At 38.4% G+C, this 27,178-nt stretch overlaps 3 protein-coding genes across 3 annotated transcripts; 2 read left to right on the top strand and 1 right to left on the bottom strand.

Moving 5' to 3' along the window:
• Positions 1-205: 205 nt before the first annotated feature.
• Positions 206-1,054, top strand: LOC115966748. Its single transcript, XM_031085915.1, has one exon. It carries the CDS (start codon positions 206-208, stop codon positions 1,052-1,054), a length of 849 nt encoding a protein of 282 aa, XP_030941775.1.
• A 10,898-nt stretch (positions 1,055-11,952) lies between these two features.
• On the bottom strand, positions 11,953-14,113 carry LOC115968738 (probable cinnamyl alcohol dehydrogenase). Its single transcript, XM_031088232.1, has 5 exons — positions 13,935-14,113; positions 13,705-13,818; positions 13,170-13,397; positions 12,612-13,051; positions 11,953-12,290 (listed from the first exon to the last, which is right to left on the bottom strand). The coding sequence occupies exons 1-5, from the start codon at positions 14,021-14,023 to the stop codon at positions 12,088-12,090; spliced, it is 1,074 nt and encodes a 357-aa protein (XP_030944092.1). The 5' UTR covers positions 14,024-14,113; the 3' UTR covers positions 11,953-12,087.
• Positions 14,114-22,769: 8,656 nt separating this feature from the next.
• On the top strand, positions 22,770-23,291 carry LOC115966746. The gene has a single exon (XM_031085914.1). The coding sequence runs from the start codon at positions 22,770-22,772 to the stop codon at positions 23,289-23,291; it is 522 nt and encodes a 173-aa protein (XP_030941774.1).
• Positions 23,292-27,178: the final 3,887 nt, after the last annotated feature.

The raw sequence follows: 27,178 nt of genomic DNA, 5'->3' as shown, positions 1-27,178 counted from the left end.
GTGTTAGAGACTGAGGAGGAGATCATGATGGTCTGGGAGAGATTCTCTCAAATTCCCCCAATCCCGATACTGAAGCTTGTGGCAATCAGCCTTTTGGGCAATCGGTTCGCCGTGAAATTCACCCAAGTGATCCAACCATTCACAATCTTTGTTTGTCAAAGCAGAGGAGAAGAAGATGGGGGTATTAAAGCATTGCCTACAGTCAATGGAATCAGTGAAAAAGACAGGATGGAATTTGATGGAGGAGGTGAGGCGTCTGCCTCTCTTCGATGAATGCCCCACCCCTTGTCATTGGGTAGTCATGAATATCATCGCTTGGAACTGTAGGGGTGCTCTGAAGCCTGAATTTCGAAATCATGTGAGGGAGTTGGTTCAGAATCATAACCCAGCTATGCTTATTGTGATGGAAACTCGAGTAAGCGGAGACAGAGCCAAGGAGATCACAGATAGGCTTCCTTTTGACGAGGCCATTCACACGAAAACTATAGGTTTTGCTGGTGGGTTGTGGTTGTTATGGAATACGGATAGAGTTGCTGTGTCTCTACTTGCCACCACAGAGCAAGAAATTCACGTTTCGGTTAAGGTGAGACCCTCTGATACTCAATGCTTTTTATCTGCGGTTTATGCTAGTCCTAAATTTAATGAAAGATGTATTTTATGGAAAAACCTTGTTAATGTGGCTAGTTTGCATAGTAGTCCCTGGATTATTGCAGGGGACTTTAACAAAGTTCTTGCAGATAATGATAAGTTTGGGGGCAGGACAGTTAATGCCAATAGGTCCTTATTATTTAAGGATTGTTTGGACTCCTGCAATATGGTGGATTTGGGTTTCTCAGGACCAAGGTTTACTTGGTCTAATTGCAGGGGAATTAGAAGACTTATCCAAGAGAGATTGGACAGATTTTTCGTGAACCCGGATTGGTGCACCCTGTATCCGAATGCCAGAGTATCTCATTTAACTCATGTGCACTCGGACCATTGCCCTGTTCTCCTTGATTTCGAACCAAGTGCTGACTCCAGTCTCAACAAGCCTTTTAAGTTCCAGAGTTTCTAGCTTAATGACCTGACCTTTCCAAGTATAGTAAGGGATGCTTGGGGTCGTACAAGTTGTTTTGAGGAAGCTGTTGAGAAGTTCACTAAGGATGCTACGATTTGGAACCGAAACCACTTCGGTAACATATTTGTTAAAAAGAGGCGTGTTATGGCCAGACTAGATGGTGCATAGAAAGCTCTAGCGGAATGGCCATCCAACTTCTTGGTGGAATTAGAGAAAGAGCTCCAAAGAGAGCTAAATGAGGTGCTGAATCAAGAACAGGAGCTATGGGCTCTGAAATCAAGAATGAATTGGATGGTTCTTGGGGATAGAAATACATCCTTTTTTCACGTGTCCACTATTGTTCGAAGAAGGAGAAATCAAATTTCTTGCTTAAAGAATAGTGTTGGAGAATGGATTCTAGAGGAGCCGCAGATCATGAGTTTCGTTCGTGAAGCTTTTGTTAAGCTATACACCACGAGCCACCTTGAAACGAAACTCCAACCGGGTCCCGTCTCCCCGTGGCAAGTGGCGCTTTATGATACAGAGAGAGATGATTTGTCTCTACCTGTTTCAGTGGAAGAAATTAAAGCAGTCTATGAAGGCTCTAAAAGCTCCAAGTCCGGATGGCCTTCATGCTGGGTTCTTCCAGCGTTTCTGGATGATAGTTGGAAGTTCAGTTGTGGAGGAAGTTCAAAAATGCTTTGAGACTAAGAAAATTCCTGAAGCTCTCAATAAAACTAATGTGGCTCTCATCCCCAAGATCCAAGGCCCAGAAACCATTGGCAACTACCGCCCCATCAGCCTCTGCAATACAGTTTATAAGATGGTCACAAAAATTATAGTCACTAGAATTAGGCCAATGTTGGATAAGTTAGTGTCTCCTGTTCAATCTGCTTTTGTGCCGGGAAGGAAAGGAGTTGACAATGCAATCATCGTGCAAGAGCTCATACACACTATTAGTAAAAAGAAAGGAGGAGTGGGGTATTTGGCAGTCAAAGTGGATCTTGAAAAGGCATATGACAAGCTCGAATGGAGCTTTATCAGAGAAACTCTTTTGAAAGCAAATTTTCCCAGGGAATTGATTGATCTTATTATGAATTGTGTGTCCTCCACCACCACTTCTGTGCTTTTCAACGGGGGTAACCTTGATCCATTTAGGCCTTCTCGAGGCATTCGGCAAGGGGACCCCCTGTCTCCCTATCTTTTTATTCTTTGCATGGATGTCTTGGGGCATTTAATTGAAGGAAAATGCAGGGAGAAACTTTGGACTCTTGTTAAGGCGTCTAGGAGCGGTATCGCTTTTTCCCACCTCTTCTTTGCAGATGACCTTGTGTTATTCGCTAAGGCTAACGGCAGCAACTGTTCTGCAATCAGAGATGCTTTGGATGAGTTTTGTAATAGATCTGGTCAATCAGTTAGCGAAGCCAAATCCAGAGTGTTTTTCTCCCCTAATGTTGATAGAGACACGAGGGAATCCTTGTGTGATATTTTGGGGTTTTCTTCAACTCCTAATCTTGGCAAATATTTGGGGTTTCCTATTCAGCATCGAGGGTGGGTCGAGTAGCCAAGACTTTAATTTTGTCCTTGAGAGAGTTAAGAAAAAACTTGCTGGTTGGAAGGCTAACCTCCTCTCTTTTGCTGGCAGAGCGGTTCTTGTCCAAGCTTCTTCGTCCACCATTCCAGCTTATGTCATGCAATGCAATGCCCTTTCGGGTAAGCTCCTAGACAACATTGATAAAGTTAATAGAAATTTTTTATGGGGCTCTTCGGAGTCAGTCAAGAAAATGCATTGGGTGGGTTGGCAGAAAATTACTCGGCCTAAAAGTGAAGGGGGTCTCGGCCTTCATACAGCTAAGGGCAGAAACCTCTCTCTTCTTGCTAAGCTTAATTGGTGTTTTAATACTGAAAAAGAAGCATTATGGAGTAAGGTTTTAAAAAGTAAGTATTGCACTAGACAAAGATTGAATGCCACAAATCCCACAAAGCTACCTTGTTCTAGAGTGTGGTCTGCTATGAGAAAAGGCGAAGATATCTTTCGGAAAGGAGTAAGCTGGGTTGTGGGAAGAGATAGTGAGTTGAGCTTCTGGCATGATAAGTGGTGTAGTGTTGGGCCTATTAGGAGCTTGGTGCAAGGTCCTTTGCCTATGGAAGAGGAGAATCTCAAAGTAAAAGATGTTATTTTAGCCGATGGGTGGGATTGGTCAAGAATTTCTATTCCTATTCCAGAAAGTGTAAGCAATATTTTAAAAGCCACTCTGGTTTCTCTTGCTGCAAGAGGTCAAGACAGACTAGCCTGGGATAAGTCCACTCATGGCGGATTCGAGCTCAAAAGTGCATATCAAATTGCTATGGGAAAAGAAGTTACTCCTTTCTCGTGTCAATGGGTGTGGAAAGTTAACATCCTTCCTCGGATACAAACATTTGTGTGGATGTGTCTACACAGTAGTATTGGTGTGAATGAGTGCCTAGCTAAAAGGGGGGTTTCGGTGGATCCCACTACCCCATTATGTCTCTCTGATTCTGAGTCTATAATCCACGCTCTTTGGGATTGCAGCAAGGTTAGGAATTTTTGGACTCAACTGGGTGCCGAGGAGGTTAATTCTTCTTTTTTCAGCGGAAATCTTCATCAATGGATTACTATTAATGGTAAGGCTAACACAAAAAAGCACAAAGATCATCCCCCTTGGAACACTTCCTTCTTTTTTGCTATTTGGCGTATTTGGAAGCATAGGAACAACATTGTTTTCCAAAACAAAACCATCCAACAAAACTTGGGTCATGAGATTTTTCGAGAAGCTATGGAGTATGAGCACTGTGTGAAACTTCCTAAAATAGCTTCGGGTCAGGTGGTAAAGAGGATTAGGTGGGAAAAGCCGGAAGTGGGTTGGTTCAGACTTAATTCAGATGGATCCTCTTTGGGCAATCCAGGCCTAGCTGGAAGTGGAGGTCTCATTCGAAATAGGGAGGGAGATTGGGTTTGTGATTATGCTAGGAAGATTGGCATCACAACAAGCTATGCTGCAGAACTTTGGGGCCTTAGAGACGGGCTTCTTCAATGTTTAAACCTTCACTTACCTGCTATTGAGATTGAAATTGAAGCTAAATCTATAGTAGACTTGCTGAATAATCCTAGGGCTGCTATTAATGTTGTTTCCCCCTTGGTGGATGACTACAGGCACCTATTATCTTAGCTCCCGCAAGTTCGTTTTAAGCATTGTTTTAGAGAGGCCAATAGATGTGCAGATTTTTTGGCTAGGCTAGGTTCCAACCAAGCAATTGATTTTCATGTTTTTAGTAGTCCACCTGTGGACATTATGGATCTTTTCATGGCTGATGCCAATGATTTGTATTTAAACAGACTTTGTAGCCTTTTTGGGCTGGGTAGTTTCAGTAATACATCCTTTTTACCAAAAAAAAAAAAAAAAAAAACTCTGTTACGAATAAGTGTTTTACATGCAATATTATATATACAAAAAAACTTGACAATATTTTTGCAATCATTGAGTTGACAAACTTGTATTGGTTCCCTTCTAAGCCCATTACTGACATTATGTTTTTTTACCTATGACTAACAATTTGTCATATCAACAAGTGTCAAATTTTAGCCAACGAAGCCCAAATTCACCCACATCACGCCATGCAAAGTTACGTGATTGCTACAACTTCAAAATGTGAGTATATAAAATAGAAAAAAGCGGATTCTTATACTAAAATAAATAATAATTTTTGCGGTGAATGCTCTAACACAGGAATAGGCACACAACTCTATTAAAATTTTTTAATTTTATTTTTAACACCCTATTAAGAACAGATTTTATTTATTTATTTATTTTTATACAATTTTTTCACTGTAAGAATTACAAAATTGATCATTTTCCTCAAACCTTGAAAAATTGGACGAATTTCTTAATAACTTTGACTGCATTATTTTCCTCAAATGTGATTTTCTCAAATACATTTATGGTTTCAAATCTGCGGTTGTTGCGATAATCAGTCCGATAATCAGTCCTATCCTATATCAATTATCATATTCCAATTTTCATGGCCATGACGTGACTTTGCATTATGTAATGAACAGCTGATCATGATTGAATGATTCTTCACCTTTTTGACATTTTCGCTCAGTTCTAAAAAACTCTATGGTTGTTGAGATAAGTTTTGATGACCAACCATATTATCTGCGTTTAAGTTTTCAACGCTGCCATGAAGTCTATCCTCTTTACTAGAAGAATTTATATATTGAAGTAGAAGGCAAGAGATTCTCGAAACATCGCTATCAAAGACATTTCAGTAGGTAGAGAGTTTGGTGGTGAAGTGGAGCCAATGCTACTATTATAGAAGATGTCCAGAAAGGAAAAGTCATTGTACTATATATTAAATTACAAAGGATTTTTTATGTAGAAGCAAAGGATTTTTTTTTTAAAAAAAAAAATGTTATTTTCAAGTATAGGACAGGGACTCTTAAGTCTTACCCAAACTTGGTTTTAAATTGTTGACAATTTATAAAATATGCTACAACCGTTAGGGGGGGATACTTGATCAAAACATTTAAGTACTTTATTATTGCTTGCCAAGCCAAAACTTCATAAATTGACTGGATATATAAATAGGTTGGTGATATTATTTGAATGCGACAATAGTTTTCATTTGAATACATAACAGTTGCTTACATTGTTTCCAAACCAAATTTATATCAAAAGATTGAATCACCTTTGCAGCATTATGGTTTTATTCTTCATTTTCAAGGTCATTGAGCTATTTTAAGGACAAAGTTTGGCCACAATTTTACTTAATATCTTTTATTAGATGTAAATTTTGACAAATTCATCATTGGATTACATTTTCTTTTTATATCCCCATGCTTACAAAATTCCCAAAAAATCAAAGACTACTAACTATGTCATTAATTAAATGTTTAAATTTAAATTTTTTGTATTATAAAATGGGAAATGTTAACCAATGCCTTAAGGGCATTAGTTTAGAAATTATTTTTAGAAATATTTTATTGGAAGAATGATGAAACAATAAATGTTGTTGATAACCTTTTATATTTCATTATTTTCCTTGAAAGTGGTGTTAAAATTTTCCTATTATGGTTTATTAGCAATTGCCTTAAGGACATCCGTTAACATGATCCTTATAAAATTATATATAAAAAATAATTTATAATGAATAATAAACAACATTCGATTGACACAAAATTTGATATGCATATTAAAAACATGCAATTCAGCCATTATCTACAAACTAATTAATTTGTTGCAAAAAAATGTCCATGTTTTAATAGGTTATGAACTTTGGGTTCAATATCATCCTAAAGGTGAGATTAATAATTAAAAGTTAAAAGTTAATTTTTAATATGAACAATTAGATAAAAAAAAGTTTTAAAAAATTTCTGAATGAAAGATTAAGATTAAAAATTATATTTCTAACTTTTAATCTTAACTCTTAAATAGTAATGCATCCAACGCTATCTTAAATATTCCACTGAATCTCAATATATGCTAATTTATGAGGTAAAAGGATGATGAATTTTCTCCTTAACTTAGAGAGTGAATTGCAAAGGAAGCTTGAAGTGGTGCTTACGCAAGAGGAGGAATTTCGGGCCTTGAAGTCTCGAGTGAATTGGATGATTCAAGGAGACCGAAATACAGCTTTTTACCATGTCTCAACCTTGGTTAGAAGGAAAAGAAATCAGATTCTAGCCATAAAAGATCTAACTGGGGAATGGATTCTTGAGGAAATGGGAGTTAGGGAGTTCATCAGAAGGGGTTTTGAGGGAATGTATACTTCCTCGCATCTGAGTAGCTCTCGGATTAACCCTCTAGTTTCTCATTGGCAAGCCAAGTTAACGGAGGAGGAGAAGATGAGTATTAGTGGGGCTACTTCGGAGGAGGAGATTAAATTTGCCCATTGGTCGTTCAAGCCTTTCAAAGCTCCTGGTCCAGATGGCCTTCATGTCGGATTCTTCCAAAGACTCTGGCTGGTTGTGGGAAAATCAATTTTGGAGGAAGTTGGAAAAATTTTTTCGGAGAGGAAAATTCTGAATTTCTTGAATAGGACCCACATTACTCTCATCCCTAAGATTCAAGGACCTGAAACGTTGGGTAATTATCGTCCTATTAGTTTGTGTAACACTGTTTATAAGGTTGTCACAAAGATTATTGTTTCAAGGGTTAGACCCTTTTTGGATAAGCCCATCTCCCCTCTCCAATTAGCTTTCGTTCCGGGAAGGAAAAGTGTTGACAATGCAATCATTGTTCAAGAGATCATCCATTCTCTTAGCAAAAAGAGAGGTAATGTGGGGTATATGGCTTTGAAGATTGATTTGGAAAAGGCTTATGATAAACTTGAATGGAGTTTCATTAGAGATATGATGATTAGAGCTAACTTTCCAGAGGATCTAGTGGAGCTTATTATGAGCTGTGTATCTACTGTTTCAACGGAAATAATGGTCAATGGGGAAGCCTTGGAGCCAATATACCCGTCAAGGGGGATTAGGCAAGGCGACCCTCTTTCACCGTACCTTTTCATCTTATGTATGGAGTTTCTTGGTCAACTCATTCAAGAAAAATGCCATGCCAAGCTTTGGCAGCCGGTAAAGGTGTCCCAAAGTGGCCCGGCTTTTTCTCACATGTTCTTTGCGGATGACTTAGTTGTTTTTGCTAAAGCTGATGCAATCAATTGCTCCACAATTAGAGATGTGTTGGATTCTTTTTGCAAGATATCGGGTCAAACTGTGAGTGAAGCCAAATCTAGAGTGTTTTTCTTGCGAACGTGGGTAGGGATAGCAGGGAATCTTTTTGTGATATTCTTGGGTTCCACTCTACTCCATCTCTTGGGAAATATCTCGGTTTCCCAATTAGACACACGGGATCTTCTTCTCAAGATTTCAATTACATTCTTGATAGGGTAAAGAACAAACTAGCGGGATGGAAAGCTAATTTGCTATCTTTAGCTGGCTGTACGGTGCTCATCCAAGCATCCTCCTCTGCCATTCCAGCTCATGTTATGCAGTGTGCTCAGTTTCCAGTTAGAATCCTTGATGGTATTGATCGGGTAAACCGGAATTTTCTTTAGGGTTCGTCAGAAGCCGCTAAGAAAGTTCATTGGGTTGGCTGGCATAAATTGGTTATTTCCAAGGAGGAAGGGGGCCTTGGGCTGCAGGCTTCAAAAGGTAGAAACAAGGCCCTTCTTGCCAAGTTAAATTGGCGTTTTCACACGGAAAAGGATGCTTTGTGGTCCCAAGTGTTATGGCAGAAATATTGCAGCAGTAGAAGAGTGAATGCTCGAAATGGGAATAGGCTCCCAAGCTCTTCGATTTGGAGAGTGATGAGGAGGGGAGTGGGCACTTTTGAGAAAGGTGCAATGTGGACGATTGGGAGAGACAGCAATTTAAACTTTTGGCTGGATTATTGGATGGTTCAAGGGCCTTTGCGTAAACTGATTCAAGGTCCTTTAACCCGAGAGGCCATTCATCTTAGAGTGAGAGACGTGTTGACAGATGCGGGGTGGCAATAGGGTCAGATTCCTTTTGAGCTTCCCTATGACTTGAAGTCTTTGATCCAGGTGTTCCGTTTTCAACTATGAGTAGGGGAAGTGATAAGTTGGCTTGGGCAGGCAACCCGAGGGGTTCTTTTGATCTAAAGAGTGCTTCCTCTATGTCTTTGGCGGATGAGAATAATCCTTGGCTCAAATTGGGGTGGGTTTGGAAGCTGGAAACTCTTCCTAGAATCAAATCTTTCATATGGCGTTGTGCCCATAATAGTGTAGGGGTGAAAGGGTGTTTGGTGAGAAGGGGTATGGGGGAAGATGATAGTTGTCCCATTTGTCAAGTGGAATCCGAGTCTATTCTGCATGCTCTTAGGGACTGTGCAAGGGTTAAGGCTGTGTGGATTCAGCTGGGGGTTGGGTGGCAAAACCGAGAGTTTTGGAATGATGATTTGCAGGATTGGTTGAGCTCCAATGGGAAGGATAACAGTAGCCGTGGGGGACTTCAATGGAGGATTTTATTTCCTATTGCTGTGTGGAGCATCTGGAAGTGTAGAAATCAGTGTGTTTTCAACGGGAAAAGCTATAATCCGAGACTTGCTGCTTGCATTCATGATCAAGCCGTTGAGTTTCTATTTTATGCTGTTCCTCCTAGACAAGCTGTGTGCAATGTGATTAAGAGGATTCGTTGGGAGAGGCCTCCAATTGGTTGGAAGAAACTTAACACTGATGGCTCTAGTTTGGGAAGCAATGGTCAAGCTGGTTGTGGTGGCACCATGAGAGATGAGCATGGGAGATGGCTAGCTGGATTCTCTAAGTTTATCAGTTCAGCAAATGCCTTTGTTGCTGAAATGTGGGGTCTTAGAGATGGTTTAGTTCTGTGCAGCAACCTTAATATCCAATGCCTATTAGTTGAAGTCGATTCCAGTGCTCTTGTTCTTGCTTTGCTTAATCCCGAGTATGTTAACTTGGTAGTTTCTCCTTTATTGGATGATTGCAGACATCTTTTGAGCTGTTTCCTTCAGGTCCAGATTAAACATTGTTTCCGGCAAGTAAATCGTTGTGCTGACGTTATGGCTAGAATAGGTTCAGCCCATTGTTTAGATTTTTCTGTTTTTCATAGTCCGCCTGTGGACGTTTTGGAAGCCTTTGAGGCTGATTTGAATGGTTTGTTTTTTGACAGGTCTTGTCCTGTTCGTGCTGTAGCTCCTTAGTTTTCGTTTAAAGAATCGTCTTTTATACCCAAAAAAAAAAAAAAAAAAGGATGATGAAATTATTTTTAGGAAAATACTAGATTCATAAGGACACCTACAGATAGAAGCAGTTGTCAACATGCCTTCTCATAAACTTGTTCCCCTGGGTTATCGTCCTTTTTTTTTTCTTTTAAAAAAAAAAAAAAAAAAAAGATAAAATGAATGGACATAGTTGAGAGAGAGAGAGACAGAGAGAGAAAGAGAGTAGTAATGGGATTCGGATTTAGTGCAACACTCATGTAACAGTGAACTAATGACTGAGATTAAAAAGTTAAAAATTTTATTTTAATTTCAGCCTTTAAATCATATTTCTTTCTTGGATTTTGTTAATGTTGTGCACTTAGCTAGGGCACATATTAATCATCCATTTTAAGCAGTTTTTTTTTAATAAAAAATTGAATAAGTTGTTGTAAGGACGCGATTCGTGACGGACCGTAACAGTGTCGGGTTCGCACGTGAAAAGGCCCCTAACAATATCATTTGTAGAGTGTGGGTTTGAAAGGCTAGGCCTTGTTCGATAGGCGGTGGGTTTTTCGCGGTGTTCGTATGAACTTAAGCTTTCCTACACCCCTGGAGTCTTTCTCCTGGAGGTGGGCTGGGAGGCTCTGGTTTCTAGCCATTTTTCCCAACCCCCTTTTAGGTTACTTCTTTTTCCTTTTATATTCGCCTGCGTTCATTGTCCTTCGTCCACGTATAGGGTCAATCTTTCCAAAATTGATACTTGTCCCATCAGCCTATCCCCCAAAGTCGTTGGGGATGGTTGTAAAAGCCAAAGAATGCGGCTCTGTCAGGTTCAGAGCATTAAATGGCAATAACAGCAGTTTTCCCTGGATATTTTAGATCTTTTGTCCTGGTTTCGGTCCTATACCGTTTCTGCCCTCCTTTCAGAGGGGGAACTTTGGGTCTGCCGAGGACTGAGCCGTCCTCGGCGATGTCCATAGGCTATTTGGTCGAGTTTGGGCCATAGCCCTCCTCGGCTTGGGCCTTCGGATTTTCCCCAGGTAGATGGGCCCGGCCCGTAAATCGTTTGGGCCCCACAGTTGTCAAGATAGTTAGTCAATTTTTTATTTTCCCATAAAAAATTTCCTAAAATAGTTTTATTCCCATAAAAAGTAAAACCTTTCTTAAAAAAAAAAAAATTTACATTTCACATCATTATACCGTGAATCTAAATTTTAATAATGGATGACACTTGTAAATTGTAATGTATAGCTCCGATAAGACAAGACAAGTCACATGAAAGGACACCTTCTTTAAATAAAACAAAAGTTTGGAGAGAAACCCTTTAAACTCATAATATATTTTTATATTGGGTGTGAATTTTGAAAATCTAACCGTTGGATTTCATTTTCTTATTATATCATTCATGTTTGCAAAAAAAAAGATAAAAAATCAAATGCTATATCATCAAATAATTGTTAAAATTTTAAGTTTTTGTGATCTAAAATTATATATAAAAAATAAGCTTATTGATCGAATAACAAATAACATTAAATTTGAACAAAATTTGATATGTATGTTAAGAATATAAGGAACATAAAATTCAACAGTTAAATTTTAAAAATTCACAAAAAAAAAGATATATAAAATCTTTGAAGAGTTTATGTTAAACAAAGAAACTTTGTTCACTTAAATAAGAGAACAACAACTATTTGTTCGGTATACAATTTTGTTTTAACATTTATGGAAAGATAATGCATTGGCCTAGTGGCTGGGGTCCGTGTTGGGTTTGAGTCACACTTCACACTTCCTACTACCGACGTGTTGGTACTTTATCACAATGAAGTCAAGCGATTAGGGGTATTATGTATCTATGATTACACTTGGATAGAGGCTGCCTCTCACAGCAACGTTAGCTAGGCTATGACAATTCTTTTCCATCCAAGTTTGGTATCTATCGACTTCTCCAAAAAAAAAAAAAAGTTTGGTATCTATCGTTGTCATAATTTCTTTACTAACCCCAGGGCAAACATTTAGGACCACATAGGCACATACCAATGATAGATAACACCACAATTGTATTTAATTATATTTGTTTGGGTATTGGGTAAGATTACTTTACATTTCTTTTTTTTTTTCTTTTTTTTTTGAGAATTGATTACATTTCATTTTTTTTTTTTTTTTGAGAAACGATTACATTTCATTATAATTTAAGAATTCACAACACAAACATCAAATCAATATTTAAGATATACTATCTTGACTTCTTATTATGGGAAAACACAGAATTCACACAAAAGAAGCACAAAAAAAAGAAAAAAAAGAAAAAAGAAAAGGCTTTTAGTCACTCTCAAGTGTATTTTGTTTTCACTGATCAAGTTTGCTTCCAGCAACATCCACTACGAATCTGTATCTAACATCATTCTTCTCCAGCCTTTCAATGGCTTTGTTAACATAGTCCATCTTGATGATTTCAATCATGGAAGTCAGGCCCTTCTCTTTGCAGAAGTCAAGCATCTCCTCTATTTCCTTAATACTTCCAACAAAGCTTCCAGTGATTGTCTTCCTCCCTGAACAAATTGAACCAAACAAATCAGCTCACCCACAATTAGAAACAATAAAATGCAACAAATAGTTTCAGTTTTTGTAATAATCAGAGAAAAAGTCTTTTGACATTAAATTCTTAGAGAAAAAGTCTGTACGTAAGAGACAAAACAGCCACCCCAAAAAAGCAAAAACATTAATTACAGCAAAAATATTCAATCTTTCCCCAAACCAAAATAGCATAATCCTCAGAAATTAGAAACCCAGATGAAAATTTCCAAAATTTGCCTAAATTTTCTAACTTTATTAGAGCATTAAAGGCAGTTGAAGTAGAGAGAGAGGCTTACCGAGCATAACCACTGGAGTGAGAAACTGCAGAGGAGTGTTAATAACACCCATCAAGATCAACTTCCCATCTAGCTTCAACAAAGAAAGGTAAGGCTCAAGAGGGTGAAACACAGGCACAGTATCAATGATGTAATCCAGTGTGTCAGTCTTTTCCTGCATTTTAGTGGCATCAGAGCTGACCAAGTACTCATCAGCGCCAAGATGGTCCAATGCCTCCTCTCTTTTCTTATCAGAAGAGCTTATCACAGTCACATGGTGGCCCATGGCCTTGGCTATCTTCACCCCCATGTGTCCCACTCCTCCAAGCCCCAATATCCCTCCTCTCAACCCACTCTGCTTCAACCCAAAGTGACTCAGTGGACTGTAAATTGTCACTCCTGCACACAATAGTGGTGCTGCCTGTTCTGGGTCCATCCCTTCTGGTATCTTCACCACAAACCTATAAATCATAAGAAATAGATTTTAGAGTTTTGCATATTCATATCTTTCTTTAATTGCAAGAAAGATCAATATTTTGATATGATGTGAAAGGGTTTTTGGTTTTGAGTATGAATTACTTTTGGTCCACAACCATGGAGCTAGCAAAGCCTCCTTGGGTGGGTTTGCCATCTGTGTAAACATCGTTATAGGACCAAATTTTCTTGTTGCAGTATTGCTCTATGTCCCTTTTGCATGGATGGCAGTTTCTGCAGCATCCAACAATGGCTCCCACTCCCACTATGTCTCCTGCTCTGAACTTGCTCACATCTGAACCCACCTCCACTACCTCACCTACTACTTCATGCCTGTTTCAGTTTTCAACAATAAAAGTCAATAAAGCAAGCACAAAATGGGGAAGAGACTGAGACAAAAGATAAGAAGCCAATAATGACTAGAATTAGAAGATGGCTATAAAAAATGGGGTTTATTAACGTGTGCTTTAGGCACTTATTAATAAGTTATTTTAAGAAATTTTTTATAAAAAATAAATAAATAAACAATTATTTTGATAATTTTTTTTAATCCTCTATAAAAACTTTCCCAAAATAAAAGCGGACTCATACAAAATAAATAAAGAAAAAGCAAGTGGGGGTGTGTTTTAGTTGCATGTACCCAGGAACCATGGGATAGTTGGACATGCCAAGATCATTCTTGATCTGATGAAGATCAGTGTGGCAAATTCCACAGCAGATTACCTTGACGTAAACATCTTCTGGGCCAGTGTCTCTGCAAAAAAAAAAAAGTTTGATTTTGGAGAAACCCAAATGAGATTAGTGGACCATATCCATATTTGTCAAAAATTAGAGAATGAGAGAATCAAATCATGGTTTTGAAATAGATACCTGAGACTGTAAGTGTAAGGTGCTAGAATTCCAGTAGGGTCAGTGGCTGCCCAGCCAGTTATTGTCCTTTGTGCCTCAACGCTACCCATATATTTCTTTCTTTCTCAAACACAAAAATGAGAAAGAAAGAGAGAGAGAGAGGGAGCGAGAGAGTGGATGGGTGAGGCTATGGAGGAATCAGTAAAGCATATATATAACGCACACTGACACACACACAATGGAAAATGAAAGCCAATGAGAAAAGTTGACGTTTCAGCACAACAGTGGGGTTTGCGGTGCGGTAGGTGAACCCTGGTTGGTGCCTTGGTGGGGTGCTCCACTGCTTCCAGAATCACACCACTACTTCATCCACATCCCCAAGATAAATTAAAATGGGTCTCTTTTTAACTTTTACAGATCCACATATATATATATATATATATATACTAGTCTCTGAGCACGCGCACGTAAGAGCGTGTTCAGAGGCTTTTTCTATTATTAGGTAAAGATTAATAATTTTTATTTATTATAATTTGAGATTTTTACTTTTTCCAATCACAAAAAAAAAAAAAAAAAAAAAAGAATACGTGGGGTGAGTTTTGTAGATTTGAGGAGTTTTAAAACTAACTAAAGAGTGATTCTATTTTGTAGGGAGTTAGAGAGTAGAAGTAGGAATTTAAATTAACGTAAAAGTAGGTGTTTATTAGAAGCCAGAAGGTATTTCAACATAGAAGTAGGAATTTATTATTTTTGTCAATTTACTATTTTGACCCCATTTTTAAGTTTTAGGTAGGGGCATTTTTTACAGCAAAAGAACAATAACTAAGTTTCTTTTGCCAATTTAATATTTTAAATCCATTTTTAAGTTGTTGGTTAATTAATTTAGGGGTATTTTTGACAAAAAAAATAATAACTAATTTTCTGAATCCTCTTAATATATACATATATATATATATATATATAAACATTTTTTTCTTAAAATATGGAGTGGAATTGGACTTTAATGAGAATCGAATATTCTTTAACTAGATAAGTTTGTCCGGTACATATAATGTCTTGTTCATTAGCAGTAGTGTGTATATTTTTAGTTAATTTTTATTTTTTACGATATAGTTATATTTTGGCTAAAATGCAAAACTGACTCTCTAAGTTTTACCTTTTGTCATTTCAGTCTTCTAAGTTTCAGTTTTGTCATTTCAGCCCCTAAGTTTCAAAGTTTGTCAATTTAGTCTTCCGTTCCCATTCTGTCAAGTAATGCCGTTAAGTAACCAAATCAACACTGTTTTGGATGATTTTTTTATTATTTAATTTCACTGAAAGACGTTATTAGCCCAAACATTTTTACGTTGGACAACTTTTTGATTAGGAAGAATAGGATGGTGGATTTGAACAATTTGGGTTTGGAGAGTAGGGACAAGGTTCTCGAGTCGTGTAGAAAGCTTTTGAGATCGTCTGGGTTTTTGTTCAAGGATCAATGGGTGTGTGTAATTCTAGGTAAAACAAGTTTACTTCTTGACTGTATTGTTTCGCTTTGAAACCGAATTTGATTTTGTTATCATCATCGTATTTGACCTTCAAATTTCATGCTTAACCTTACTCTTCAACACTATTGTTCTCAAATGTAGATGGACAGCCAGGATTAGGCTGTGGATAGCAGGTTGAAGAGGTGACTTTGGGGTTCAGAAAGCAAGTTGTCTCTGCCGCTGACAACGCTTTTCTCTTCTGCTATTATCGTTGACACTCTCAACGTAATCAAGGTAGGGTACATGCCCATGTTTTTTTTTTTTTTTTTAGTTTCAGTTGGTGTGTGGAACTGTGGGGGAAAAGAAATGAAGAAAAAGATTGGATTTTGATATGTAAATGAAAAGCTTTGCTCTGTTTTTTTGTTTGTTTGTTTGTTTTTTTTTTTTTTTTTGGTATTTGATATAATGAGTTAATGACAATCTGGGTTTCTGAAAAGTTTTGGTCTTCTTGTTGTTCTGAATAGCAAATTTAAGAAATTTTTTTTTTTGTTGGTAATTAACGTTTTTCAATAAAAAAATTAAAAAAAAAAAAATCATTCAAAATGGCAATGCTTGACAGAAGGTAACGGAAGACTAAATTGACAAACTTTGAAACTTAGAGGACTGAAATGACAAAACTAAAACTTATAGGACTGAAATGACAAATGGTAAAACTTAGAGGGTCAATTTTACATTTTAGCCTTATATTTTTATGCAACTTATAAACAATTAATCACTTTTTATACATCATCAATTCATCATCTTCATCTTCCTTTAATTAAAATTGGTGTTCTATAGAAACACATTAGTGAATTTTTATTCACAAGTGCAAACACTACAATTTGATTGTAAAAATCTAGTGTGGATGCATGTGATGTATGATTTGACATGATTAATGAATAAAATACAATAGTGTGAAATTTTAGTATCTGTCTGGGAATAATTTATCTAACTTTTTACTGAAATTTTTTTGACGAAAGTGTGTTAAAATATACTTGTACCTTGAAAAAAGCGAGAAAAGTGAGGTTTTAAAAAATTGTAAATAAAAATTAGGCTAAAATGTAAAACACATTCTCCAAGTTTTTTCAGAATTCATTTCAGTCTTTTAACTTTGTTTTCATTCATTTCAGTTCTTTAAGTTTCAGATTTATTTAATTAAGGCATTTTTGTCAACTTTTGTTAAAATTTTTTGAAGGAACAATATGAAAAATATTTTTTAATCATTAATTGAATTTTTAAAATAAAAAAAATTGAAGAAAAATTTTAAAAATTGGAAAATTAATCACAACATATAACAAAAGTTAATAGAAAAGACTTAATTGAAAAACTTGAAAGTTAGAATATTGAAATAAGCAAAAACAAAGTTAGAGAGCTGAAATGAATTTTGGTGAAGCAGAAGTCATTTCAGTCCTTTAACTTTGTTTTCGTTCATTTCAGTTCTCTAAGTTTCAAATTTATTCAATTAAGGCATTTTCGTCAACTTTTGTTAAAAATTTTTGAAAAAAATCCTGAAAAATGTTTTTCAATCACTAATTGAATTTTTTAATTTAAAAATTTGAAGAAAATTTTTAAAAATTGGAAATTAATCACGACATATAACAAAAGTTGATGGAAAAGACTTAATTGAATAAACTTGAAAGTTAGAAGACTGAAATAAGCAAAAACAAAGTTAGAGGACCGAAATGAATTTTTGTCAAGCATAAAGGATGTGTTTTGCATTTTAGCCAAAAAATTAAAAGCTAAAATTTAAAACTGATGTCAAACTGACCTTTAATAATTGAAAAGACCATTCACATGTACTTTTAGTAACATGACTTTTTTAATTTGTCATGTAACTTATTTAAATAATATACTTGAATAAGCACTTTGTCCCTCCCATCTTCATTCTCAAATTGTATTATATTGATAATTGTTAAGTAAAAGCGTCCTTGATGGTTAATAGAGAGTACAGTGGTTGTGATGTTAGATGGGATTCCTAGCACCCATTTGGAAGTAGAGAAAATGTTAAAAATGATTTTTTTTTTTTTAATTTTAAATTTTGCTTTTGGTTTTAGATTATTTTTCTAATTTGTTAATATCTTTTAGGTTACTAATTGATGTGGCATAATAATAATTAATTAAACTAACTAATACACATGGCAAACTTTCGATAGTATTTAACAGCAAGCTCATTAATTGGTGTAGGTAGAATAACCTTTTTTTCCCCCAAATACTAAATAATATTAGGGACACATTAAAATTTTAAAAATTTAGGGATCAAAACTAAAATTATTCCAAATTTTGAATATGTAAATTAAAATTTAGTCAAATTTAAGATTAGGAGGATCCGTTTGATTTTGATGATCCAAATGAATCTTTTTATACTTTCTATAATAATTAAAAAAAAAAAAAAAAAAGCAGACAAAATGATTAAATGAGGCGGCATGAAAGGGTCAAGGATGCAGAAAATCTTTGGTTTACTAGGATGCGTCATTTATATGTCAAAAATTGAAATTGTCCAAATATTATTGAAGTTCGTACTCATACATGTAAGGCTGGCACTGTTTCATTGGACAAGCAACAAAGGAGCAGGATTTGTACGAGACAGACGTGTCTCAGACTCTCAAAATACTATTTCTGTCTCTATGGAGTATGGACTACGGTTGTGCAACGTTAGGTACACCAAAATTTTCTCCATTAAACAATAAATAAATAAAGATTTGGTAAGATAACTTTTTTTTTTTTGGTTATTTATTTATTTTTATTTTAGAACAAGATTTCTCCTTTATAATCTTCACAAACCACAATAGATGTGAGTACCAAAAAAATAAAAATAAAAATCTTATAAAAGATAATTAATTAATTATTAAAAATAATGAAAATGTTGTGTGTGGGGCCCGACAATTCGTGGACCAGGCCCATTTGCCCTTAGAGATTCTGAAGGCCCAATCCGAGGAGAGCTGTGGCCCAAACTCTACAATGCCGAGCACGAAATAATTTTTGGGAAGCAGCCGAGGACAGTTTAGTCCTCGGCATATCCATAATCCCACCGGAACAAAGGGGTAAAACTGGCGTAGGGGCGAATTTGTAAGATCCAAAATACCTTGGGGAAGTTATCCTTACTACCCTTCAAGATAAGACCCAGCGCCTGACAGAGCCGTACTCTGCAGCTTTATCAAACCATCCCCAACAATTCCGGGATTGGACTGATGGGACAAATGTCAGTGTTTGTAAAGATTGACCCTACACGTGGACGAAGGACAACGAACGCAAGCTAGTATAAAATAAGGAAGTAAGTGAAGTCTAGAGGGGGCCATTCCATTTCCCAGAAAAAGAAAAGGTGACAGGGGGGGAGAACGTCTCAACAACACCGGACTTCACGGAAGAAGTCCATCAATGGGTAACCGGAGTGAGACCCTAATGGTCCTCGGATCAACTCCGAGGAGTCCCATCCCTTTGACTACGACGTCTTAGGGCTTAAATGTTCAAGCCCAATTCCTTTTTCTGCATGAATTCCTCTAAACTCGAGCCCGGAACACCGCCCAGTGACCAGCGGCCAGCTTTTCAAACCCACTCTCTACAAATCATATTGTGAGGGACCTTTATTGTGTGAGCCCAAAAATGTTAGTGGGCCGCAAAGGAATCGTGTCCCTACATTGTGCATCAAAAGAATAAACACTAAAAATAAATTGTGATGGACTAGGGAATCCTTGACCTCAACAAATTATTTTGCATAAATAAATTTTTGGATTTTATTCAAATAAACTATTATTCATTTTATACAAGATAATTCCTGCATTTTAGGAACAACTTATCTTAATAAAACTCAAAGAATAGCTTTACTAGCCGTTGCAACCTAGTCAAATGATTAAATTCTCTTATTTTATTATTAGACTCTTCACATGCGCACTATTACTTTGTGTCTTTTTCAACTTGCCCGGTGTAGATTCATCCCAAAAAGTTCAAAAAGACAAGATTACTATTTGGTCCACAAACTCCTTTTTTTTTTTTTTTTTTTTTTAATGTCCAATGGTTTTTGCTATTTGGTAAGGATTTTCTCTTCCTCACCCATTTGTCCACCTAGATAACCATCCTTATGCAATCACGTGGAAGCAACCACTTAGAATGTGACACTTCATACTTGTGAAGTGGCTATCGTGTCATCAAGACAAATTGGGCAATATTATTAGGCATTATCTACTAAACCTCTCATAAAAGCCAACGATGAGGTTTTTTTTTTTTTTTTTTTTTTTTTTTTTTTGGTCTAGTGTCATAATTTAAATAAAAAAAAAAATTAGATAAGTTTGTTTTAAAGACATGAATTAGTAGGAGGGTATCTTATTTTGTAAGCATTTTAAGTAGAGTTGGAGATATATTTTTATTGGGTTATCCTCAAGGATTTTCCCTGTTAAACCTAAGGTTTAGAGGTATTTCTGAATTACATAAAAGTCCAGTTCAAAGCGGAGAATCATCTTATAAATAGTATAGAAAATACAAATACATATGCAATTAATCCTAATATTCCATCCCCCCCCCCCCCCAAAATCCTAATATTATGCAACAGATTATTCTAATCCAAATTAATATTATGTAGCAAATAGAGTTTTAACATCCGCAACAAAAAAAAAAAAAAAAAAAAAAATCCACTTCTTTTGCACGTAACACAATCTATCATTGTATTTATGTGTTATATAATTGAGAAATGTTATTGTTATGTCCACAACACATTCACAACAAATCTTAAGTAGTAGATGGTTAATGATGGATAAAAAAGTAATTTCAGTGTGGGTTCAAATTAGAACTAGTAACAACTTGCACACTACAAACTCAACTCAAAAGAAGAAGAAGAAGAACAATGGTAATTTTTAAGGATTAGGGTGACAGGTTATGCTGGACATAACATTCTCTCTTAAGGTATGTGAAAATAATCTAGTCTCTTTATATAAAAATTATTTTTATATAACATTTTTTTGAGAAGGTTTTTTATTTTATTTTTTATATAACATGTTTTAACATCATTGTGATTATCTTCACTGTTATCTTTGTCTTATAAAATTTTATTATCTTCTAACCCTTAAATTTTCAATAAAACTAATTAGCCCTTAATTTTGTGGCCTTTTTTCTTATTGGGAAGGGGGGGGGGGGGGGGCGCTCTTAAGAAAAGGCTTAAGCCTAAATTTGGTCATGTTGCCCAATTAAATTCAACCATGTGATTGCATTGATGCAACACACAGTTGAATATAATTGTGCTTATAAGTGTGATAATACTAATTGTGTTGCATTGATCAATGCAACACATTAGAACTTGTACCTAAATTCCCACCCAATTTTTGAAGATGTTAAGTACTACTTGGTTCTTTTAATTTTTATTTATTTATTTTTTTTTTTAATGTCGAATTTGCACAAGCTCTCTGATCTTAGAGGATACATTGTTCACAAGTGTCTATAACATATTCGAATATCTATTTTACTACGTTTCTCATGCTCTTTTTCATGGATCTTCCATATTCCTACTAATCACACTTATTGCATGAGAAAAATCAGGCCTAGTACTCACCATAAAGTACATTAGACAACCTACTGTGTTTGTATACGACACTTTAAACATTACACTTTTAGTTTTACTCTTCATTTGAATTTGAGTATAACTTTAAACACACTTTAAAATGGCCAGTGGTAGTGCATTGAACCTTTCTAACACAAAAGGAACAATAAAAATTCAGCTAAAGCTAATCCAGAAAAGTTTGATTCCATGTGCTAGGTGCATTGTAGATTATGCACTATCTATTAATTTAAGCCACACCAACATTATCTATGGGCTAGTGGCGACATGAAAGGAGTGTTGGTGTGCTGTGGGGGTCCCATTTTATCTCATCTATTTTTTGTAGATGACAGCCTCATATTTTGTAAAGCATCCTTTGAAGAATGCGATGTACTTCAGAAGGTCTTACGAGTGTACGAGGAAGCCTCGGGTCAACAACTGAATAGAGCAAAAACCTCCCTCTTTTTCAGCAGCAACACCCCTACCACTATCAAGGAAGAAATAAAAGGGAGATTCAAAGCACAAGTGATCAAATAGCATGAGAAATATTTAGGCTTACCTTCCTTGGTGAACAGGAATAAACGGAACTCTTTCAACGACATAAAGGAAAAAATGGGCAAGAAGCTAGCAGACTGGAAGGAGAAGATTTATCTAAGGCGGGTAAGGAGGTCCTGATCAAGGCAGTGGCACAAGCAATCCCTACATACACGATGAGCTGTTTCAAAATTCCAGACTCTATGTGTGACGACCTTACCAGTATGATAAAGAATTTTTGGTGGGGCCAAAAAGCATAAGAGAAGAAGATTGCCTGGCTAAACTGGGAGAAAATGTGCGAACCAAAATCAAGTGGAGGAATTCAAGAAGATGAAACAATTCAACTTGGCCATATTAGCCAAGCAAGGGTGGCGACTGCAAACGGATCACTCATCCTTGGTTTACAGGGTACTCAAGGCCAAATACTTTCCCAGATGTGAGTTCATTGAAGTGTCTATGGGAAATAACTCGTCATATACATGGCGAAGTATCATGGCTGCTCAACACATAGTTAGGGAGGGGATCAAATGGAGGGTTGGCAATAGTAATAGCATTTGAATATGGGGTGACAAGTTGTTGCCTTCAACCCCAACTCACAAAATGGCTTCTCCTAGGTCATTTCTGCACCTGGATACACTAGTGGGGGAGCTCATAGACCATGAAAATGTTCGGTGGAAAACAGAAGTCTTAGCTGCCTTATTCCTTCCGTATGAGGTTGACATTATACAAAGCATACCATTGAGCTCCCATTTTCTGGAGGATAAGCTTGTGTGGGCCGAAACATCAAATGGAAAGTTTAGTGTTCATAGTGCTTATACAGTGGCAATGAGACTTTCTTCAGACCTTAACAGTGGCACTAGCTCAGATATGGGTCCAAGTTAGCAGTTTTGGAAAAGGTTATGGGCCCTTCCACTCCCACACAAGACTAGACACTTCGCATGGCGAGCATGCCGCGACATACTTCCCACCAAGGTAAATCTCCTAAAGCGTAAGGCAGTGCAAGACAATCTCTGTGATGGTTGCAGGTTGGAGGTTGAAACAACAGGTCACACTTTCATCTGTTGTTTGAGGGCACGTGAGGTGTGGACATGCTCAAAAATAGTGTTGCCAGGTGGAGCTTTTTCTATGAATTCCTTTTATGATCTGATGTGGAGGATGGTTATGGTTGACCAAGTTGATGTGGACATGGTGGCACGGGTGGTCCTTCTAGCATGGGCAGTGTGGTATCATAGGAATGAAGTAAGAATGGGAGCCCAGAGAAAGCTAGGTAATGCATTGGTTAGTTAGGCAGCATCCTATATGGAGGAATATAGTGCTGCTACAATAGCACAAACAAACCTGGAGCCTATCATCCAGAGAGCCATGACATGGTCCCCACCACCAAGATTTTTGTTTAAAATAAATTTTGATGGTGTGGTAGATAAAGCTACTGGGAAGGCAGGTGTGGGTGTGATTGTCAGAGACAAATTGGGTAGGGTGGAGGCTGTGATGTGCAGAAATTTGGATGCGCCCTTGGATGCCATTGAAACCGAATCCAAGGCTATTGAGGCAGGGTTGTCATTCGCACAAGATATCGGTATTCGGGACATTGTGGTGGAAAGTGACTGCTTGATCATGATCCAAGTTCTGAAAGGTACCTCTGCTCCTCTATTCGTGGTCTCAGTAGTTACACAAGGCATTCTGGATCTCAGCATGGGCTTTAATAGGGTGGAATTTTCCCACGTTAAAAGACAACGGAACAGGCCGACTCACGTGTTAGCAAAACATGCTCTTGGCATTACTAATTTTATTACATGGATTGAAGAGACACCTTGCCTTTAGAGCAAACTCTTATCCATGATGTAATGTTTTAAGTGTTTTAATAATATTATTCTCCGTATTCCTATAAATAAAAAAAAACCATTATCTATGGAAAACAAATCAATAAATAATTGTTCTCTTTTTATGCATCTTCATCATCCTTTGATTTTAATGTAGAGTGAAATTTATTCTGAAGGAGTTGGATCAAAATTGGTGCTCACTATGCTAATAAATTAATGACTTTTTATTCATAAATGCAAGCACTACAAGTGACTGTTAAAATCAAATATGGATGTCATGATTGATATGATTCAGCCCTGCAATTTTTTTTTTTGGGATAAGTTTTTGTTTTTGGTGATAGAGTTTCAACCTATGGCATCCGCTTCTAATAATTGTGTTTTTTATTATTAGACCAAGACATCAATCAGTTTTTGGTGTAGGCGAGGATTGAACTTCAGATCTCTTATTTAACAATCAAAGATTTTACCAGTTGAGTTAATTGATAAAAGACATAATTAAGAATAATTATAATTAAATATGCATTTAATTTTCCTAATTAAGTTTAATATTACTAGTGTTCATTTTATTTTATTTTATTTTCCTTCAAAGCTTGAGAAAATTATGTGAAAATATCATTTATTGTAGTATGCATTATGCAATTTCTTTTTTATTTTTAATTTCTCCATTTTATTGAACAATTAATATGGTTTGTTAAATTATTTATGTGGGGCCCGGCCCAAAAATAATGGGCCACTCCAAATCCGGGCCCCTCCGAGGAGCTTCCTTTCCGAGGAGAGGCCATACATGAAGCGTTACTCAATCCCAGCAACGCCCAAGAAGCCTATCCGAGGAGAAACTCCTCCTCGGATACCACGAAGCCCAGACCAAGAGCCATCCCCAACCAATTCAGTTCACCCTCCAGACATATAAAATGAATAAAATCCAAAATATCCCTCGAAAAGCTACCACCACATTAATTGCGCCCCAACCAACCTCTTGGCCGCATTAATGAGGAAAAGACCCCTGAACAGTACCGCCTTGGCCTCTGAAACTCACAAAGGGAGTGGTGAGGGCGGCTGATGGGACAGGCGCTCAAGTGGATGCTTAGATGATCAACAGGTGTAAGGTTTAGATGAAAGAAGGAGAGCTATATAATGTAATACAGTCCCCCAAAGAAGAGGACGGAAAAAACTGTATGAAGACCTAAAGAGAAAAGGAATAGGAGACTTGAGAAATCTTCCCCGTTTTATCTTCTGCAACCACCTTATCCATGCATTCGACCGTACAGGCTCACTGAAGCCAAGTTCTTTCACCCATTCTCTACGAACATTCATTGTGGGTTGCGTCTTGGGTCAAAGCCTGATCATTAGAATTTGGGCCAAGAAAATCGTGCAACCACAATTGGCGCCGTCTGTGGGAAGAACTAGGGCATCAGCAGGCGCAACGGTCAAGCATGGCAGAACTAAATCCGCACCAGGGGAATCCTCACCAGGCCGACTCCCAACGGACACAACCCGTCGAGTCCCCGAGGCAGAATAACCCCGTCAACCCAGGCCACAGGGGAGATCGTGAGGGAAGTGTGCAAACTATCCGGACAAGCCAGAGTCACACTCAGATAGGAAGCCACGCTTCCCAGAGGCGAAAGAGTCACCAGGACATGCAGAGAGAGATAGATGATCTGAAGAGAAAGTTGCGACGAACCCAGCGAAAACGATCTCCTTCAGACTCAGACGGGTCCTCTAATGCGGAGGATGTGAGTTACCGACGGAGGTCAAGGACCCCCCCAAGTGAAACCTTTTCCTACGTAAAGGAACCGCGCCACGTGCGGAAGTATGAGAGCACATCCAGCAGGGGCTCGGGAAACGATGCCATGAAGAAGGCGTTGGACCAGGTCTCAAGATCCCCCTTCACGTATAGAATTGAAGGGGCTAAGCTGCCTCGACGGTTCAACCAGCCGACATTCACCATCTATAGCGGTCGAACGGACCCGGTAGAGCATGTGAGCCAGTTTAACCAAAAGATGGCGATCTACTCGAAAGATGAGGCCCTGATGTGTAAAATCTTCCCATCCAGCCTGGGATCAATGGCGATGAGGTGGTTCAATGGCCTAAAGGCAAATTCCGTAAGCTCATACAAGCAGCTCACTCGGGATTTCTGCACCCGCTTCATCACCAGCACCAGAGTCCCCAGGCCCCTCGGTTCGCTACTGTCCTTGTCCATGCACGAGGGAGAGACTCTGAAAGCATACTCGGACAGATACTGGGAGGTGTACAACGACCTGGATGACAACCATGATGCGGTCGCTATCAGCACGTTCAAGAGCGGGCTCCCCACCGACCATGGCTTGAGGAAATCCCTCACTGGTAAACCGGTTGCCAACATCGATCAGCTGAGGGATAGGATTAACAAGTACAAAAGAGTGGAGGAAGATCAACTGCAAGGGAGGGGTAAGGATAAAGTTATCCCCCCCAAAGCAAACGACTTCAGGTCGGAACGGCACAATCCTGGTCAGCCGAGGAGAGATTTTTCGCGACAGGCGGGCCAGAGCAACCCGCAGGTAGTGAATGCCATATTCAGGGAGCCAGTACAACAAGTGTTGGAGAAAGTACGGAATGAGCCCTACTTCAGGTGGCCAGGAAAGATGGCCGGAGACTCTTCCAGGCGTAACCGGAACCTGTACTGCCACTATCATCAGGATCATGGGCATACTACTGAGGACTGCAGGAATCTATGGAATCACCTAGATCAGTTGGTCCGAGAAGGAAAGCTACGTCACCTACTGCACCCGTCAAGTGGCCATCCCGGCCAAACAACACAAGAGCCCCGAAAGGACGTGTCCTTGGGACCCCCCACCGGGACGATACATGTCATCCTTGCTGCACCAGGAAGGACGGGGCCACCCACTCCCAGGGTGTTAGTTGTTGATCGGTTCCCCCCTGAGGGTAGGCAAGGAGAGCCCAAAAGGTCAAGAAAGGGAAGCTCTCTGGTACTGGGTTTCTCGGACGAAGATAAGAGAGGAACTATTCAACCCCACGATGATGCCTTGGTGGTCACGCTGAGGATCGGGGGCTTCGACGTGAAGAGGGTAATGGTGGATTCGGGAAGCGCGGTAGAGATAATGTACCCCGACCTATACAAGGGGCTGAACCTGAAGCCAGAAGATTTGGCCGCTTATGACTCCCCTCTTCTCAGTTTTGAGGGAAGGATGGTCACGCCAAAAGGGCAGATCCGACTGCCCGTACAGACTGGGGCGGAGATAGTGGAGGTAAATTTTATTGTGGTTGACGCTTATTCGCCTTACACTACGATAATGGCAAGGCCGTGGATCCATGCCCTGGAGGCCGTGACCTCCACACTTCACCAAAAAGTGAAATACCCCTCCCGAGGACAAGTGGAAGAGCTCCGAGGAGATCAAGCCGTGGCTAGGAAGTGTATGGTGGCCGCCGTTTTACATCAGCCCCCAATCAAGTCCTCGGTCCCGGAGAGCTTATAGCAACCAACTCCCTCGGCGAGCCAAGGCGAGGGGCTGGCCGAGGAGATAAGGTGCGAAGGTCTGGATAGGATTGCTGTCAATGACGACCCTGAGAAGTTCTTTCAGGTCGGCTCTGAATTACCTTCCCAGGAAAAAGAGGAGTTGGTCGGATTTCTCAGAGAGAATGTCGACGTGTTCGCGTGGGACGCCTACGACGCCCCGGGAGTTGATCCCAGCTTTATTTGTCACCACCTGAACGTCAACCCCTCTTCAACTCCAAAGAAACAGCCGCCTCGACGTCCTTCGAAGGAACACGCCAGTGCCGTAAGGGACGAGGTGGCGAAATCAAAAAGGGCAGGGGCTATCAAAGAGGTCTTTTACCCCGAATGGTTGGCGAACACAGTGGTGGTAAGAAAGAAGACAGGGAAGTGGAGGG

The sequence above is a fragment of the Quercus lobata genome, chromosome 11 (assembly GCF_001633185.2).
Source record: "Quercus lobata isolate SW786 chromosome 11, ValleyOak3.0 Primary Assembly, whole genome shotgun sequence".
NCBI lineage: Eukaryota > Viridiplantae > Streptophyta > Magnoliopsida > Fagales > Fagaceae > Quercus > Quercus lobata.
The sequence above is the reverse complement of the archived record's forward strand: the minus strand, read 5'-3'. Positions and strand labels throughout refer to the sequence as shown.